The sequence below is a fragment of the Populus nigra genome, chromosome 11, assembly GCF_951802175.1.
Source record: "Populus nigra chromosome 11, ddPopNigr1.1, whole genome shotgun sequence".
Taxonomy (NCBI): Eukaryota; Viridiplantae; Streptophyta; class Magnoliopsida; order Malpighiales; family Salicaceae; genus Populus; species Populus nigra.
In genome coordinates, this window is record NC_084862.1 from 14,972,097 (window position 1) to 14,991,127 (window position 19,031).

Genomic DNA, 19,031 nt, shown 5'->3' on the forward strand with positions numbered 1-19,031 from the left:
TTTATTACAATCATAGACCATACGGATGCAATTTAATCACATCCAGAAATGATTAAGCAAGATGGTCAATAATTATTCATGATTCCATGCCAAAAGAAGGGCCATCTAAAATTAATTAGCCCAAAGGAAGAGGAGAGAGTGACACCATGACATTCCGGTTGCTAGAAAAACCTAATTAATCTCCTAATGCTTCAAGCATGATTAAAAAAAAAAGAGAGAGACCAGATTTAAAAACCTAAATTAACCTAGATATAAAAGTTGCCGAATACTAATCTCCAAAGAACATGGAAGTCTATTTAATCTCTGGTGATTGAAAAGAAAAATATAAACATATTAAGGCTCTGGTTTTTCGATGGGCCGGGATGAAGGCTGATATTGGTTTTTGTAGAATTCTAGAGGTTGATGTTCGTCTCCAGGCTGATTGAGAGGCTACCGAGTTGATTTGGGGATGATGTCTAGGGTATGGTGATTGTTGTAATTCAAATTTTGGTCCATTAGCTTTTACTTTAATTTCAAGATTTAAAATGTAAAATTAAAATATGATAGTTTTATTTTGATGAAAAATATAATTTAATACCTTGTGTGAAAATTATGAATTATAATATGTTTTTGACATTTTATTTTTATCTTTCAAATAATAATAATTATTTACTTTCAAATTTAATTCTTAATCAAATTTAAATTTTTTTTAAAAAAACAAGTTTAATTGAAACTTTATTTTTTTACAAAGAATGAAACTCTGGTCTTAATGTATATATAAAAAAAAAAACCACTACAAGAAACCCTAAGAGAAACCATTACAATGAGCCCTAAAAAAAATCAGGAGGACACAAAACAAAGGAGGGGGACCGAAAACCTATTTTTTGGACTAGGCGGCTCCCCCTCCCCCGGTTCTTTAGTTTCCCTCTCCTTTTCTTCTTCTTTGAGCTCCCCAGCCTCCTGGGACCTGGACAGAGAAGAAGCTTGGTATCCCTACCGTCCCTCTTTCCCTTCTTTCTGGCCTGGGACCACTGCCATCGGCCACAAGACCCTTCACCGACCACCACCAGCGAAAAAAAAGGGACCAAACCACCCTGTCAGCAGCTCTCATTCTCCAAAGTCTGAGCTCAAGACAGCAACCCCCCTCAGTAGCAGCAGTAGGGCTTGGTCACTTCCAGTCACGGCAGCAGTGGAGTCTTCATCATCCTAGCCGAAATCAGCAGTAATCTTCCCTTCCCAGCAGCAGTAGTGTTGTCTTCAGCAACACAGTAACAGTGGTGGAAGATCTTCCTTCCAGCAGAAAAAACGACACCTTCTTCTCCAGCCATAGACAACTGTAGAATCAACTTCTCAGCTGCGGGTTGCATTGGTTAAGTTCCCCTCTCCAGCCGAGCACCAGCTTTCAACCGGCAACAGCAACACCTCCAGCACAAACTCTTCTCGCCAGCCCTTGCACCAGGTGAACCCCCTTTTCATCCCTTTAAACTTAATTGCCTTGACATTGTTGCATGCACGCGTGAATTATTCACGCATGCATGCAACATCTGGGGAGCCGATTACTGGGTTGGGCTAGTAACTGGGTTTGGCTGCTAGATTCAGCCCAAAAAAAGTGAAAATAGTTTTTTTTTCTTAAAATTTAAATTTTACGGGTTTATTCATTGGCACCAAAGTAAGGAATACCGTATATTTTGGGTTGTGCACTATTTACCAACGTCATAGTTGGAAATATTCTTAAGTGATTATTCACTAACACCAAAGTCAGGAATATGGTAGGAAATTTAAAAAAAAAAGGGAAAGCACAAACACTTAGTGATTTTAGACAAAACCAGCAATGCAGTATGCCTTAGATAGAATGCTTAAGGGGTGATAATATCTTTCCTTTCATGTAACCAGTCTCGTACCATAGAATCTCTATTGATCAGTTAAGGTTCCTAGTGACCATCATATTAAATGGTGACTCCTTGAACAAGACCTTTTTTCCCCAAAGAACAAGATGTCAGATATCTATTTTTTTCAATCGAGTGATAATTTTTAACGGGTTGTCACGATATTAGGGTGTGATAGTGATCTCGAGTTAAGCCTGGTTGTTTCAGTGAAGGCTATTGAATCAAGGGTTGGAGAAGGGATGGTTTATGGCTTGAGGTTTCAGTTTGATTTTGGTGAAGGATTGGTGGTGGTGTAAGGAAAGGTAGTTATGATATTGAATGAAGGTTGAGGGCTGATAATGTCTTTTCTGGTTCTCTCTGTTCTCTCTGTGTTGGTATTGGTTTTTGCGGAACATAAGCTTATTCTTCATCCTTTTAAAGTTTTTAAGGAGAATCTAAAATTAATGCAGTCTAAAATGAGTTTTAGGACTTGATTCTTGGAGATTTGATTTTTGATTTGGACTTAATATCAACCAAGCATTAGTGTTTTCTTTCCTTCTTTCTAAACGTGTTTTTTTTTATATTTTGCTCCTTTCAAGTTTGTAATTCTTTATTGTTCATAGTCAATTCATTGTTGAAATCACATCAAAACTATGATAATAACATCATAGGTACTATTGGAAAGATCTTGACAAGATAAATCCAATAACACTAAAGAAGATCACAAATGGTGAACAAAGTGGGCTAAATTTTGGGCTTTAAAATAATTAGGATGTAGTCTGATAATGTAATAGCCTGGCCCAACCTGCCCTCACAGTTTTGTTCTTGGTGACGCGGGCCCACTTTTGAGCCTGACTTCTCAAAACACGTACAACAGGTCAGCGACCAACATACTTATAAAGCCCTGGCTCTAGATGCTCGCTTGCGATGTGGGATATCACAATCCCTCCACCTTAAGATGAGTCATCCTTGGCTCTAACACCAAATGTAATAGCTCAGCCCAACCTGTCGTATAGTGTCCACTTTAGGCCTTTTACCCTCATGGTTTTGTTCTTGGTGACGTGAACTCACTTCTAAGCCCGACGCCCCAAAACGCGTACAACAGGTCAACGACCAGCATTACTCATAAAGCCCTAGCTTTGGACACTCGCTTCCGATGAGGGATATTATAGATAAGGTAGAGACTTCCTCACGAAGAAAGATCTACCTTGGACTTTAGCTAAAACCATGACCTTTTCGGAATACGGGGAAAGATTTGAGATTATACAATTAGTTGAAGGGGATTGCCAAAAATCAAGGTTAAGAAATTACCGCACATAACTAAAGTACACTACTCCATAGACAACATAAAGAAGTTGGCGTCAATTCTGGGGTACATAGATGAGAATCTGTTTGAGAAAAAGTATGGGAGAATTACTTATTTAATAGGGATTCTCGTTTAGATTTCAACAGTTAAAGTTTTGATACACTTCTAGGATCCGAGCTCTAGATGTTTCAACTTTGAGGATGTTGATATGACCCCTACCTTTGAAGAGTATGCCTAGATCTTGAGTTTCCCAAATGACCCTCAGGCAAAGATTTGATAGTACAACTACAACGGTTGCAAAACTATTGCATCTAGACCAAGTTGATCAGTATAATACGTCTAATGGAAGGTTTAAGTGGAAGATGATTGAGAATAAACTGAAAATAGATAAAGAAGAAGAAAAGTTGGGCGAAGAAAGGTATTGGATAATTGCTTTTGTTATTTTTGGGCTAGTTATGTTTCCTTCAAAAACTATTGGGATTATCAGCATTGAAGCTACTAACACCTTTATTGAGTACGAACAGACAAATAATAACCTCACTTCAGCTATCTTAACTGAAACTGTCCTATCTCTCAGCCATTGTAGGTTGCACGGAAAAGGGACAATGCGGTGTTATGTTCCTCTATTATTCAAATGGATAGTTAGCCACTTGGAAACGTCAAAACAAGTCTTTAATAATTTCTAGTGGTTTAACATGAGGCCTCTTGGGGTTAGGTACTAAATGAAGAATGGAACGACATGGATGCAAAGGTATGGGTAAAGAAATATCAAGCACTCCCTCAGAGTAATTTCAGATGGAAAGCTTCTTGGGTAAACAACTCGACTTATCTCATGAGTTGTGGTGATAAAGCATAGGTTTCATTAATTGACTTAGCTGGTTATATTAACTACTTACCCTCATTGGTAGCCAAACAATTTAGTGGAGTGCAGTATTCGCCAAGAACTTGAGGGTTAACCGAATATACCTGTCACACACGGATATCGCGATGACCAATTAAATTTTTTAATGAAAAAGAAACAGATATTTGGCATCTTTTTCTTTGGGGAAAAGTCTAGTTCAAGGAGTTGTCACCTAGTATTATAGTTAGTAGAAACCCTAACTGGTCAACAAAGATTCTATGGTACGGAACTGGTTACGTGTTACATGAAAGGAAAGATATTATCACCCCTTAAATGTCATACCTTAGACAGACTGCATTATTGGTTTTGTCTAAAATTGCTAAGAATTTGTTCTCCTTTTTTTCTTATAATGTTCCTGAATCTGGCGTCAATAAACATTTACCTACGAATATTTCCTACTCGTATTGGTAAATATTGCACAAACCTAAAAGGTGTGATATTTCTGACTCTGGTACCAGTGAATAAATTCAAAAAATTTAGATTTTTAACTGAAGAAGAAACAATTTTTCTATGCCTCTCTCTCTCTCTCTCTCTCTTTCTCTTTTTTTTTTTTGCTCTTTTAGACAAGAAAAAAAAATGATGCATTGTATATCAAGTTTGCGTTTAACCTGTAAAGGTTTGTAGATTAAGCATGCAACAAAAAAAAACAATACACTAAGAAAAAAACTAAAACAAAATGCGGGGCTCATAAATAAATTAATGAAAATATTCAAATATTTCTGAAATTTTCTAATATAAAAAAAAGACTGTTTAATTAAATATCAAAATAAAAAGAGAATAAAATACATGAAAATTAAAGACACACGATATGTTTTACATACCCTCATCTACAGGTGATTTGGGCTGGTTTGGCTGAGACCCAGACCCAGCCCACTTTTTCTTTTTTTTATACTAGGCTAGACCTGGCTTGGCCTCGTCAAAACGATCAAAACTGCATACATGCGTCAATTATTGCATGCTATGTACAGTGTGAATGTACAGTGTGAAGGTAATTATAATTAATTACCTTCGCACTAGATCAAAGGAACAGAATTTGCAAAGTGGGGAAGACACTCACCTGGCGCTGTTGAATTAGAGCAGCAGTCCCAGGGAGAAGAGAGGAAGCTGACTCCGGTGGAGAAGAGCTTCTCACGACTGCGGAGCTGATGGACACTGGCCGGAGGAGCACGGTGGGGAGAGAGGTTTGCATGTTGGAGCTTGCAGCTTGCTGCCGTTCACGGCTGGTGCAGAGCTGCTTGCTGGAGGAAGATCTTCTCGGTGGTGACTGGTACTGTGTTGTTGAAACCAGTACTGCCGCTGCTGGGAAGAGAAGGTTGCTGCCGGTTCTGCCACTGCAGCTGAGGAAAGGTGTGGCTGAGGAGCACCTGCTGTCGCTGCTTCAATGGAAAAGAAAGACTCTAGGTGCTGCTGCTATCAAAAGAAAGAGACTCAAGTTCTCTGCCAACCGGATGCTGCTGATGGAAACTGCTGAAACAAGTCTCCTGCTGTTGCTATGGTGCAGAGAAAAAGCTCCTGCTGGACTGGATTGAAGCCTACGGTTGGGTTGACAGAAGCTATTTTTCATCTCCTATGTGTTAATGGTAATAAGACAGATGCTCATGGAAACAATTCAACTGCAGCTATAAGCCAGCGAAACGAATCAGCAGTAAGCCAGCAACATGGAAACAAATTAGACAGATAAGAAAGAGATGTTGGCTGATTAGAATCACTAGCAACATGAAAATAAACCAACTCTCATTGTAACAAAACACAAACAGCAACTTGTAAACAAATTAGACAGATAAGAAAGAGATGTTGGTTTATTATGGAAATAAATCAACAGCAGCAGCAATGAAGTTTATGACAGAAATCAGAAACAGAAAGAGACGTTGAATTGTTATGGAAACAGATCAGCTAAGGATTAGCCAAGTCAATGTATCCAAATTAAGCAACTTGTAATGTTATAAAAAAAACCAGCAGCTCGTATAGAATAGTAAGTTCTATATTCATGTTAAAATTCAAAGAAACAGAGAAAACCTTTCTTTCATTGAAACATCTTTTTTTCTTCTAAATTTTCGCTTGGTATCAGAGCCTGTGTGAATATACATCTTAGCAGAACCACATAACATGTCAACTCTGTCACTCAATATTGGTAATTTCATTATCCTCAAGCTCATCCCCACAAATTATCCATTATGGAGAGAACAAGCTTAGCTGTTGCAGAAAGTCAAGACTTGGTTGATCATCTCATCAATGAAGACTCAATCCCAAACAAATATATTGTTCCAGATTCTACTACCACCACAGATTCTTCACCAAGACTAATAGAAGAATACATTGTCTGGAGAAAGGCAAATCGACTTCTTCATGGCTGGTTGATTGGTACTCTTTCAGAACAGACATTAGGCCTTGCAGTAGGCCTAGATACAACCTTTAATGTCTGGAGTGCTCTAAAAAATGAATATGCAGAAGGCTCCCAAGAACGAAAATTCATCCTTAGACAACAAGTCACCTATTTTCGCAAAGAAGATGACAGAACCATTGAAGAACACATTCGAATCTTCAAAGGACTATGCGATGACCTTATAGCTATTGGGAAACCAATTTCAAACAAAGAAAAAATCTTTTGCCTCCGCACAAGTCTCGACCCTCAATATGAAACATTCACTACTACAATGCTGAAACCACCAAGACCTTCTTACCCGGAGTTGGTCTCTCAATTGCAGAGCCTAGACCAAAGAAGAAACTGGTTCACCAATCAGACAAATAATTCATTCACTCCTCAGCTGGCATTCTATGAGCAAATACACCAGCGCCCTCAACATCATTTTTCAAGAAACCATGTCAGCAGACAAAGCTTTATATCTACTGGGAGAGGATTCCATGCACAACAACCTAAAGAGAAAACTCATACTTACATTGTCATACCCACTTTAAATCCAAAACAGAAACGACCTCCCCCATCTGGAGAGCATCGCATGACTCCTGCAGAACGTGAGCTATACCTAGAAGAAACCTATCAGTACTGTGGTGTAGCAAGTCATATTGCAAAGATATATTGGTGGGTGCCTAAACGATCAAATCAACACGGAGACCTTCCACAAGCTTTGGCTGCTCTCACCTTGGACAATACTGTCACTGAAACGGAATGGATCTCTGATGTAGGAGCTTCCAACCACATGACAGGTAATCCAGTTATGTTAAAAAATATTTGCAATCATTATGGTTCAGAATTTGTTCTTATTGGTGACGATTCTTCTATATCAATACATGGTATTGGAGATTCCTCCATCCAACAGAAAAATCAAATCATGCCACTTAATGATGTATTGTTAGTACCAAACTTGAAAAAAAATTTACTCTTTGTAAGTCAGTTAACATCCCAATTTCCTGTTAATTGTGAATAAAAAATTTATAATTTATACCACTACTTTAGGTTTTCTATGTGGATAAATGACAGTACATTGACATTTTGATGATTTATTTGATTAATTTGGAGATTTTAATGCTTTGTGCGAAGAGAGAAACATAAGATAGTCTTATATTACGAGTTTCATGATTTTGGGTTCATTATAAAATTCCAGTCCTCAAAATTTTGTAAAATCACCATAAGATTTTTTTTAATTTTTAATTTATAAAAATCACTCTCACTTTCCTATGTGTTTGCTAATGCGATGCAAAATACTTTTATAAAAATATTTTTTAATTAAAAATACATAAAAAAAAATAATAATGTTTTTTATTTTTTATATTATTATATCAAAATCATTAAAAACACATAAAAAATATTAATTTAATATTTTTTTAGCCAAAAGTGGTTTAAAAATCAAGTTGAACCACAAATATAAAAGAGTTAAACTATAAAAATAAACACACCCTTAGACTACTGATTGACACATGGCATAATCAGATCATCATATCAATATGTGTTTGATATTACGGTAGTTTTCATTGCTGTAGTTTGAAAAAATAAATTTAAAAAAATTATAAATTGTATTTTTTTTGTAATAAAAATAAAAAAAAATCAGTAGAATACATGCAGATATATGATGTGTGTTGATAAATTAATATTTTCAAAAAAAAGTATTTGATGCAAAACTTCTTTTCTTTGAATATGTAGCATTTCTTTTTTCTTTTTTCGCTGTGAGCCAAACTTGATAGAAGATTCACTACTCAAAACAGATAAAGAGTGCGAACACTATTTATCTCCTCCTATAGACCACCATGCATACAACGCAAAGAATATCAGAGATCACCAAGAAATTCTTCAATGTTTATGGTCGCAAAGAGGAGCATCATGTACGGAAAAAACAGCTCTTTTACTACTACCAAGTTCCATAGACGTGACAAAAATAACAAAAATATTATAAAAGTTGGCAGCCTGAACTAAAAAAAATTAGATTGGAAGGAGAAAATATGAAGGAAGTGAATTAAACGACTTGAGAGAAAAACCTAGATGTTATATCAGTCTCATAATTGAAGATAAAATTTTAAATTAAACACTGGATGTTCAAAATAGGGTTGAAAATTTTACCAAAATATAAATTTTGGTAGCTCAACACTTGGACTCCTGTTTCCTATGTACCCGTTAAAAGTAGTTCAACACCTTCACCTCCATATTTGGTAGCTCAACACTTCTAGAATCTCCTGCGTCCCAAAAACCCTTTATTACACAGGCTTAATGTATAAAATATCATCTTGAACTAAAGCTTCAACAGAGACAACATTGAAACGCCAAAACCTGAAGGCTGAAGCTATGCCACATCCATGTTTTCCTCAATGTTCTGCGGACTAGTCTCCATTCTCAATCTTTTTGCTAGAAGTAGGTTATCACAGCTTGATCCTGCCTCATCATCACTATCAAGACCTCTCTTAGCTTTAAGCCTTGCCTGATCTTGCTCATATACTAGGTATACTCCAGTCTTCTTCACAGTCATTGTGTTCATACAGTCTACAATAAGCTCCACTTCATCTTCACTACCAAGTTTGAAAAAATTGTTTGATATATGGCCTTGCCAAAGGTGATCTTCGCAGGATTTTACCAAGTTAACTGCTACAGCACGAAACTTCTTGGTAAAACCCTTAGTATAATTAGTCAATTTGATTCTAATTTGTTTAGTTTCTTCTTTCTCTAAATGAGATGAGCAAACAATGCACACGTTCATGCCATTCAAGTTCCTGCCGTCGAATTCAGGTAGTTTAAACGATATTGAAGCACCCTCATTCTTATAGTTGAACAAGGCAGGAATCTCATTTCCAGGAAGTACCAAACCAGAAAAACATCCCTGCACAAAGAGTACCATTTTTATTTTGTATATTTAACAACAACATAGTATAATATGTTTAACAAGTAAAGAGAGACAGAGAAAGAATACCATGTGCATGCTATTTCTTAAAGTATTTGAGATATCGTAGCACCCTTCCATGTCAATGTGTGAAATGGACCTTGATTTATCCAATCCTGGAGCCTCAATCAGTTTGGGGCAATTAGCAATATACAGCAAACGCATACGTGAAGCTACTGATATGTCTGGTAATCTTTCCAATGATGTGCAGTTCGAAGCGCGCAAGGTATCCAAATTTCTAGGTAAAGCTGGAATTGTTTGTAGCCTGGTGTTATCGTCCAATCTTAGACTTGTAAGCCTCAAAAGACTACTCAAGCCAGCTGGTAGACTTTGAAAACTGTTACGATCCAATTCCAGATTAGATAGTGAGGGTAAGCTCCCAAGATCTTTTGGAAGCGCATCATCAGATAAATTGCAACCCCTGAGCGATAATGATGTGAGTCTGTCTAAGCCATGAAAGGAAGGTGGCAACAGGTTGGTTGGATTGGGAATTTTTCTTGGCAGAAACCATGACATCAAACGTGAAGGCAATGTTGCGGAAGTTGAACCTTTACAACCACAAAGTGATAAATCTTGGAGGTTCTTCAATCTGACAATGGTACTTGGTACCTGTCTTATGGCAGTGTCATCTGCATGGAGAATTGTCAAGGATTCCAAATCTCCCAAGTCCTCGGGCAATTCATCAAATTTTGAGCAGCCTGAGAGGTAAAGAATCTCGATAGACTTCAACTTCCAGAAGCTACTCGGGAGCCTCCTAAGTTGCTTGCAATCTTTGAAATTTACCAAAACAAGTCTATCAAGGTATCCAATAGAATTATGAACTTCAACCAAACTTCTGCAGTCTTTGAGTTTTAACTTCTCCAGATGTGGAAGTCTGGAAAAGTCGGGAGTCCGATATAGGTAATGAGAATGACTGAGATTAAGAAACTTCAACTTCCAAAGGAACTGAGGAAAAGAAGCAAGATTCAGGAGTTAGAAAGAAATTGTTAATGTTTGATAGCATACTAAAGCTTAGATAAATATTTGATAGTCTTAGCATACCTTAGAATTCTTAACCTGTCTTAGGTTGCTGTGTCGCATATCTATAGCAACAAGGTTTTCCCCATAGAGGCCATCAGGTATGAACGAGAGTGGAAATCCATGCCAGCAGAGCCAGGTTAATTTTCTCAAAAGATATTCACAGCCTCCACCAAGCTTTACATGATTGAGCTGGAGCAGCCTTAGGTTTTGCAGATTGCAAAACACATTTACATCCACTTTCATGTCATTCACTTTCAGCAAGTTTATGGCCATCCCTTGGATTGCTTCAGTTCCCTGTCAATAAACCACCTCAAGAGGAAAGGATCAGATATTTTTCAAAACATGAATTTATACGATGATAAGTTTGAATGCATTCACCATGTTTCTTCTCAGTATGTCACCAACTTCTTCAGGAATCCATAATCTACTCCGCCTTCCTGGATTGTTCGGTGAGTGCGCACGAACAATTTCTCTCCCCATATCTCGAAGCAAATCATGCATTATTAGCTTGTTCTTTTCATTAACAGATACAAGGCACCTCTGAGTGAGGACACCAAGTCCAATGTCTGCGAAAAAATCACAACCATTTAATATTGGTAACACATATTCCTTGTACATCCCAATAAAGTAACAGGATATATCGAGGAATATATCTTTCTGTGTGTCATCATTCAGGCCATCAAAACTTATTTGGAGCTTTTTCTGAATTTGATCATCAGGAATTCTTCTCAGTTTTTCCAATGCACTTTTCCATTCAACTATACTTCTACCAAATAGAAAAGAGCCTATTACTTCAAGTGCTAGTGGCAATCTTCCACAGTAGTCAACAATTTGTTCTGACAACTCCTTATAATCTTCGACGGGATGGCTTGTTCGAAAGGCATGCCAGCTAAAGAGCTCCAAAGCTTCAATGTCATTCATTTCTCTGGCCATGTATACTCGATCAGCTCCAAGAACTGTTAGAACATGCTTATCTCTTGTTGTTACAATGATTCTGCTTCCTGAACCAAACCAATCTCGACTCCCCGCTATCGCTTGTAACTGATCTAATTTATCTATATCATCGAGTATGAGAAGAACTTTTCTACTGTGAAGTCTTTCCTTTATCATATTCATTCCTCTGTCAACATTGCCAATCTTAATCTTGTCTGTCTTCAGGATATCAAAAAGAAGTTGTTCTTGCAGTTTGACATGACCATTTGGCTGCTGTGAAATTTCTCGAACATTGGCAAGAAAACATTTCCCATCAAAACTATGAAACAACTCATTATACATGGCCTTGGCAATGGTTGTTTTCCCTATGCCTCCCATTCCATATATTCCTACAATGCAGACCTCGCTTGATCCAGCATTTAACAAAAAGTTCAATTGTTGCACACGAGGATTTATCCCCACTGGATAGAAGGCTACGAATAAGTATGTGCTACTCAGTTCTCTCAAAATCTCCCCAACAATTTTCTTTATAAATTTTGCTTCATGCCTGCAAATAATTGTCAACAAAATAGTGAGACTTTAAGCATGAAACAGCCAATTAGAATGTATTATGTAAAGCATAATCCAAAATATTTTATAATTTGTAGTTTTCCTGAAGAAAATCCAGCCCCAAGCAAAACATCTCATATTCCTTAGATCACCATTTAGTTCCTCAACCCTGGATTATCTACTGATAATGTTCTTCTTCTCAGTATATATCGTTACCTAAATTATTAAAATTATTTATTTATTGAAATCTTTTTCAAAATAAATTGGATAGTGATGATATCCATACACCATATCGACTAGTAGTTTAGTCCCTAACAACTAAAAAGCTCTAGATACCAGCTCTCTTTTCAAAAGGCACGTTCTTATAACAAAACCCACTATGAGGTTATGAGTAAAAACATGAGATAATACCTCTACATCATCATTGATGTTGTCTGTGAATCATGTGAGAAGATCAACTTGGATTTGCATCACATGAATCTTGGTCCAAGATTCCAAAAAATGATCCCAACATTCTCCAATTGATGGTCCAAATTGCTCGGTTTCAAAATTGAAAAGTGCAGTTTAGATTTTCAAGATCGATCACTCCTCACAAGCCAATGAAGTGATTTATACATTGACAAATGCTGCATATCGAAAAAATCCCTAATAACCACTGCACTTAATTATTTTATATGTAATCTTTTACCATAGATTCAAATTTCGTTGTGTTCTTTCCGGGATTTTGTATTTATCAGGACTTCAAAACAAAGAAAGTGATTGGATCGGGCAAGATGCAAGATGGAGCCTATCAATGATGTTTTAGAAACTCTTTAGTAGCTATTCGACAACAAGTAGCTCATACCTAATAATGTGGTTTGAATTTTAAAAAAAAAATCAAGATGATAAAAAATTGAATAAAAAATAAATTGAAACCAATAAATCTAACAAAAACCAAATAAAAAATAATTAATCATATAAAAATCAAAACAAAATATATCATGAAAACCAATTAAAAACAACAAAATGCTTAAAAATAATTCTTCGAATCGTTTATTTAAAAAAAAATTGAGAAGACAACATATTTAATCGACTCGAATTTCATGGCCTAACCACGCTATGAGAATAATGTAAAAATCAAATTTTAACAAATAAATCTCACAAAAAAATACATCACAAAGACAAATTCAAAATAAACAAAATGATTTTTTTTAAATTCAATCTGAATAATTTTTTTTCTAAATTATTCAGACAATAAAATATTATATCAACTTGAATTTTTAAGATTAACTTGTCAAGCCTATGACACAAGTCATGATCTCAACTAGATTTCATAATTTTTTTTATTAAATTTATTTTTTACCTAATATAAATTATTTTTTTTTAAAAAAAAAGGCCTAAATGGAACGACCCTCAAACGTGAGCATGGTAGACCAACATGCCTGGGCCATTTAAAAAAAAGTGCCCAACCCTCAAACGTGAGCTTGTTTTTATTTAATTTTTAAAGGAATGAACAACCTGTTATCCATCTCTTTTCTTTAAAAACTAAATAGATAATGAGTTAATTGTTGTTTTTAAAATTTTGCGACGGGAGGGTCACAAGAAAAATAAGGCTTTTGTGATCAAAATCAATGTCAATAATGATTTTCTCTATACATTAAAATTCGACTAGCCTTTCTCCTCTCATAAGAAAAAGATTAAAAAAATAAAATTTAATATCAAAATTGAATTTCTATCAACTAAAAAACCAATTATATATTAACATAAAAATACGAGGGACCAAACAAAACTATTTTAAAGAAATGGTTAATAGTTAATGGTCAACATACTTCTTAGGATAATGTGATTTCTACGAAAACAATTTTTTTTTATTAATTAACTCTTAGCCGCTACGGGATGGTAGTATCATCAAATGGTTAATAGACAACACACTTCTTATAATTTTGTGATTTCTACAAAAGAAAACTGTTTATTAATTATTTTCTTCCCATCTCAAGTTATTAATTAATTAAGTGAAAGATCACAGATCACAATCTCTCTGTTTTGAAATTTCCCAAGCAGAAGGTTTCGTGTTTCCGCCTGAGACTCGCCCGTTAAGGACTCCTTTGGTACCATTGCCATTTGCAATTTTTTTGTTTAATTGAAATTGTTTTTAAAATTTCTAGCATTTTTTTACATACAAGTTGTTAGTTCTTCTACCAAAATTATACTTTATTTTAGTTTTTTTAATAATAACATCTTCATCCTTAATAGCTTTATCATACGATTTCGGATAGTAGAAAAAAAAAACAATTTAAATGGTTCAAATTCGAGAATTTTATCACTTGGATCATATCATTGATAACATAAGAATTACTATTAATTCAAATTATAAAGTCCATTAAATTAGCAAGGATGGTTGATTTTATGAGTGCTTACCCATCCGCAACATTCCTCAAATCCCATCCAGACAAATTTGCAGCTTCAGTCAAAGCCATCCTCCATGTCGCCACCTTGCCCTTGTCTGTCTGGAGCACAAACCTTTCTTCATGTCCAGCAAAGGCCTCTGCAAAACTTCCAGTTTGTTTCCTTACATCAGATGGATCAACATCATAGAATATAGGAAAAACAAGTTGCCTACAGCTTCTCCTACACTCCATGATCTTCACTAGTTCCTCAAGACACCATCTTGAATTTGCATAATTTTTTGAGAACACAATGACTGAAATCCTAGACTTTTGGATCGCATGTAATAGCTCCGTCGAAATATCTTCACCCCTTCGGAGCTCATTGTCGTCTCTAAATGTGTTGATTCCAGCATCTTTGAAGGCAAAGTAGAGATGATCGGTGAAATTTTTGCGCGTGTCCTCGCCTCTAAAACTCAAAAACACGTCATAAATCCACGGTTTTGAGGATGAATATGAAGATGAAGACGCAGATGTCATTGTAACATGAAAGCTATGGTGGCGAGAGAAAGAACGAGAAATGGTACAAAATTAATGACTCCAAAAATTAATGCGAGGGACACTTTAATTACCGAGGGAGACAGCCAAAGACCTAGCTATCGCGATAAGAAAAGGGTCTTTTTCGTACTGTGATGCCCACTGTGCTTGTTGATAGCAAAAGTTATGGAAGGATTAATTCTCCCTCGTACTGCGATGACCAATGAAAAGTTGCGTATATATACGAGTTGTCTCTTTTTTTTTTTCCAGAGAATATTAATGCAGGAAGCAAGATTTATGCATGTGAAAGCGTGTAATTATATCTTCAATAGATAGAATAATAATTAAAAATATATATATATTAAAAAGAATGAGCGATGCATTGTCCTCATCTACCCTCTTTTTTTTTGTTTTTTGTAAGTGCTTGGGTCAAGCTTCCATGGTCCAAATACATACTTATGAGCTAACTCACTAAACGAGGTGTTCCGCTACCTAGGCCTAGGGCAACCTATCTCAATTCTTTTTAATTTATCCTTTCTTTTCTTAATTGTTTTCATCCCAAAAATTAATTTTATTTTTATAAATATTAAAATATTATCTTATATGTTATTTTTTATTCAAATTAAAAAATTCAAAGTTAAAATAAAATAAGTGATTGATAAGTTTTACCAAATCTTGGTGTAGGAATTAGATAGAGTTTTTCTTATGTTTCTTTTTAAAAAAATATTTTAACTTAATTTAACATCAAGACATGATCAAAATTAGTTATTAATTTATTTGGGAAAACTAGAAAATACAAGTTTTAAATGAACACATTTAAAGAACATAAGAATTATTTAACCAAAATAACAAAAAATGCATACATGAAATCTTTATTTTTCTCACATAAATTGTAACTAATGACAACTTACCATGCAATTTACTTACTGATACGCTAACTCTTACCACTTTAAAGGCTATCTTTCTAATTATTACTTATATAATAATTAGGGAGCAACATTATTCGATTGGTTGAAGCTACCGTTAAGGTACCATGGTGATCCCCTAAATCAATTAATTATTCGAGTAATTATTTTATTGAGCAGTTCGTCCCTTCTTTTGCATTAATTACTTGATCAAATTTAATCATGAATACTGGTTTATTTTTATATTTTAAAAGTGTGTTTTTAAAAAATATTTTTTTTATTTTAAATTAAAATTTTTACATCTTAGATCATTTTTAAATAAATTTTTAAAAATAAAAAAATATTTTTAAAAACTATAACATTCATAAAACTACACCAACTTTTTAAAAAACCCAAAAGTCATCTGCATGTAACGAGGCGCGGCGCATGCGTCGCGTGTACCTCTCTTAAAAAAAAAATGGCCATGAAGAAAGCCGGATTGTTGGGACTTGGGAGTGTATATTTTATTTGCACACTATTTGTTGTGGTGTGCGTGTGGGCATCATTTGCAGATAGCATAACATAAACTAAAGTATTCACTTTTAAAAAATCTAGTTAAAATATGTTGATTTTTCTTTAAAAAAAATATGTTTTTTTTATTTTTTATAAAATAAAAAATTAAATTAATTCAAGTCAATTCATGAGTTAAATTTAAGAACTATAAAAATATAACTCCGCGTAAATGTAAGATGCGCAGGAAATTAATCCTCACCATAAAAAAACCTTAATTAAATTTTAAAAAATAAATTTATTATAAACAACCTGGTATTAAATACTGAAATTATAAACAAAAACATTATAATGCTTAAAATTTCCCAAATGAAATTAAGCAAATGTAATTTTTTTTAGAGCATAGTACTGGTAAATATTGAATTTACAATTGTAATGATTAAAAAGTCCTAATAAAATTAAGCAGATCTAATTAGTTTTATTCAGTACTAAAATGAAACTGCGGTTATAATTAGTTGATGTTTAACCAAAGTCAGGGATGAACTTACTAAGGGACTAAGTTACAATCATGTTAAAAAATGAGGGATGAAAAATTATTTTACTTGTAACTTATTTCTTCTTCTTTTTTAGATTAGCGTGTCCAAGTCAGTTTGCATATACCTCGATTATTCTCATAGGTCCTGAAGTTAACGACTATGTAAACCTTCAATGGCTCTGAGAAGACTTAAACTCGTGATTATTAGAAAACAAATTCAAAATCTAACCAATTAAACTACCTCAGGTTAACTTATTTATATTTTACCTGTGAAGGAGTTGACTGTGAATGTGTTTGTTTCTGAGGTAATTTTTGTAGTTGTGGTTTTAAAAAAGTAAGTTTTAAAAAAGTGTGATTAATTGGATTTAAATACGTGTTTGGTAAAAATTATAGTTGAGGTTTATGTGTAATAAAAAACATGTAAAAAATATTTGGTACCAATTGTGTTTGGAAGTGTGGTTGCAGTTGCTTTTTAAAGTACTTTTTACTTGGAAATGTATCAAAATAATTTTTTTTATTTTTTAAAAATGATTTTTGATATCATCGCATAAAAAAAACTGAAAACATAAAAAATTATTAATTTGAAGTAAAGAAAAAATAAAAAAATTTAATTTTTTTAAAAATACTTTTGAAACGTAAAAATAAATAAAAAATTTTTATTATTTTTTTCAAGGGAGGTGCATGTGCCGCGTGCAGCTTGGGAGGGCATCGCTCAAATATGCTTTTTTTTTTTTTTTTTCTATTGTTTGAAAAAAAACCTCTTGAGTTATCTTGTTAATAAACAAGATATATTCTTTGTCAATGTCGGCCACAAAGATGGCAACTTGCAGAGAGATATATATAACACAATCCAAATCCTTTTGAAAAACATTTCAGTCATGTGAGTGAAAATACTATTTTAATATTTTTATCACTCAATCAAAAAATTTAAATACGTTACTGGGGAATTGAAATTTTTTTTTTACAGTGCTGATTACTAAATTGATTGGAAACAAGTAAATTTTTTTATTTTAATTATGTTATAAAAAAATAAAATTAGAGTCAATGGTCCATTTTATATTTTTGTAATGGTTTTTATATAATTATCATGTCAAATAAGAGCTAATTTAGTATTTAATCAAATATAAAAAAATAAAATAAAAATTCACAATGTTGCCAAATTGATTGGAAACAAATAAATTTTTTATTTTAATTATATATAGAAACAATCAAAATAATCCTTAAATAAATAAAAAAATAAAGCTAGAGTCAAGAGCCAATTTTGTATTTTTACAGTAGTTTTTACATAATTATATATCATGTCAAATGAGAAGTAATTTGATAGTTGGCTAGATATAAATTTTTTATAAAAAAAATACATATTTTTTTTGTTATGAATTTTTTTGTATAATTGAATTTTTTTCACCTTTGATATTTTTACAGTAGTTTTTATATTATTATCATGTCAAATGAGGGGTAATTTGATATTTGACCAGGCATAATTTTTTTAAAAAAAAATGCATATTTTTTTGGTTTTGAATCCTTTTATATAATTGAATATTTTTTAGCCTTTGATCTTTAATTTTTCTAATCTTAGCCAAATTAAGGTCTGATTAAGTTTTTTTTCTTTAATTTCACTTCAATCAAATCCTTATTTATGATATAAAAATTTCCAAACTTTATTTTTGCTTGTAATGCTAAATTAGTAGTTCTATTTTAACCCCAACTATATTTTTTTTATTTTTTTGTATATATTTTATTTAATTTTGTATTTTATTTATATAAATTTTCATTGTTTTTAACACAAAAAAATTAAATAAAAATAACAGCTATAATAAAATAACTAAATTCATTGAAAATACTTTTTTTCTCACGTAATTTTGACAAATTATTGGAGCGCTCTGTATTTCAAAAAATAAAGTGGATCATAGCTTTTGGTTTGTGGGGACTAATTGCTTCTTAAATATCAAGAAAGGATTAGTTTTTTCTTTCCTTGTTTTTCTTTGTTTTTGAATGTGTCTTTTTTATATTTTGTAGAGGTAGAAGAAGAAGGAGGAGGCAATAGACTAAAGTACTACTCCACCACTTTGTGAATATTTTACGATGATGGTGAAGGAGTATTCTTTTTCTCTCTCTTTATTTTGCTTCTTTCAAGGTTTCAATTTCTTACTGTTCATAGTGAATGTTTTATTGGGTTTTGTTTTTGTTTCTTCTTTGATTATTGATGACTGGGATGGGTTGCCTTGATGGAGACTGAAGTGTTAAGGTCAAAGGTACTTTTGTCTTATTGAGTTTCTGTTTGATGGACTGACCTCCCTGGCCTCATGTTTTGCATCAAGAAAACAC

General features: G+C 33.6%; 1 protein-coding gene across 1 annotated transcript; it reads right to left on the reverse strand.

The window, feature by feature from the left end:
• Positions 1-8,469: 8,469 nt before the first annotated feature.
• On the reverse strand, positions 8,470-14,851 carry LOC133667987 (disease resistance protein RPV1-like). Its single transcript, XM_062087712.1, has 5 exons — positions 14,275-14,851; positions 10,774-11,875; positions 10,417-10,689; positions 9,406-10,320; positions 8,470-9,315 (listed from the first exon to the last, which is right to left on the reverse strand). The coding sequence occupies exons 1-5, from the start codon at positions 14,778-14,780 to the stop codon at positions 8,785-8,787; spliced, it is 3,327 nt and encodes a 1,108-aa protein (XP_061943696.1). The 5' UTR covers positions 14,781-14,851; the 3' UTR covers positions 8,470-8,784.
• Positions 14,852-19,031: the final 4,180 nt, after the last annotated feature.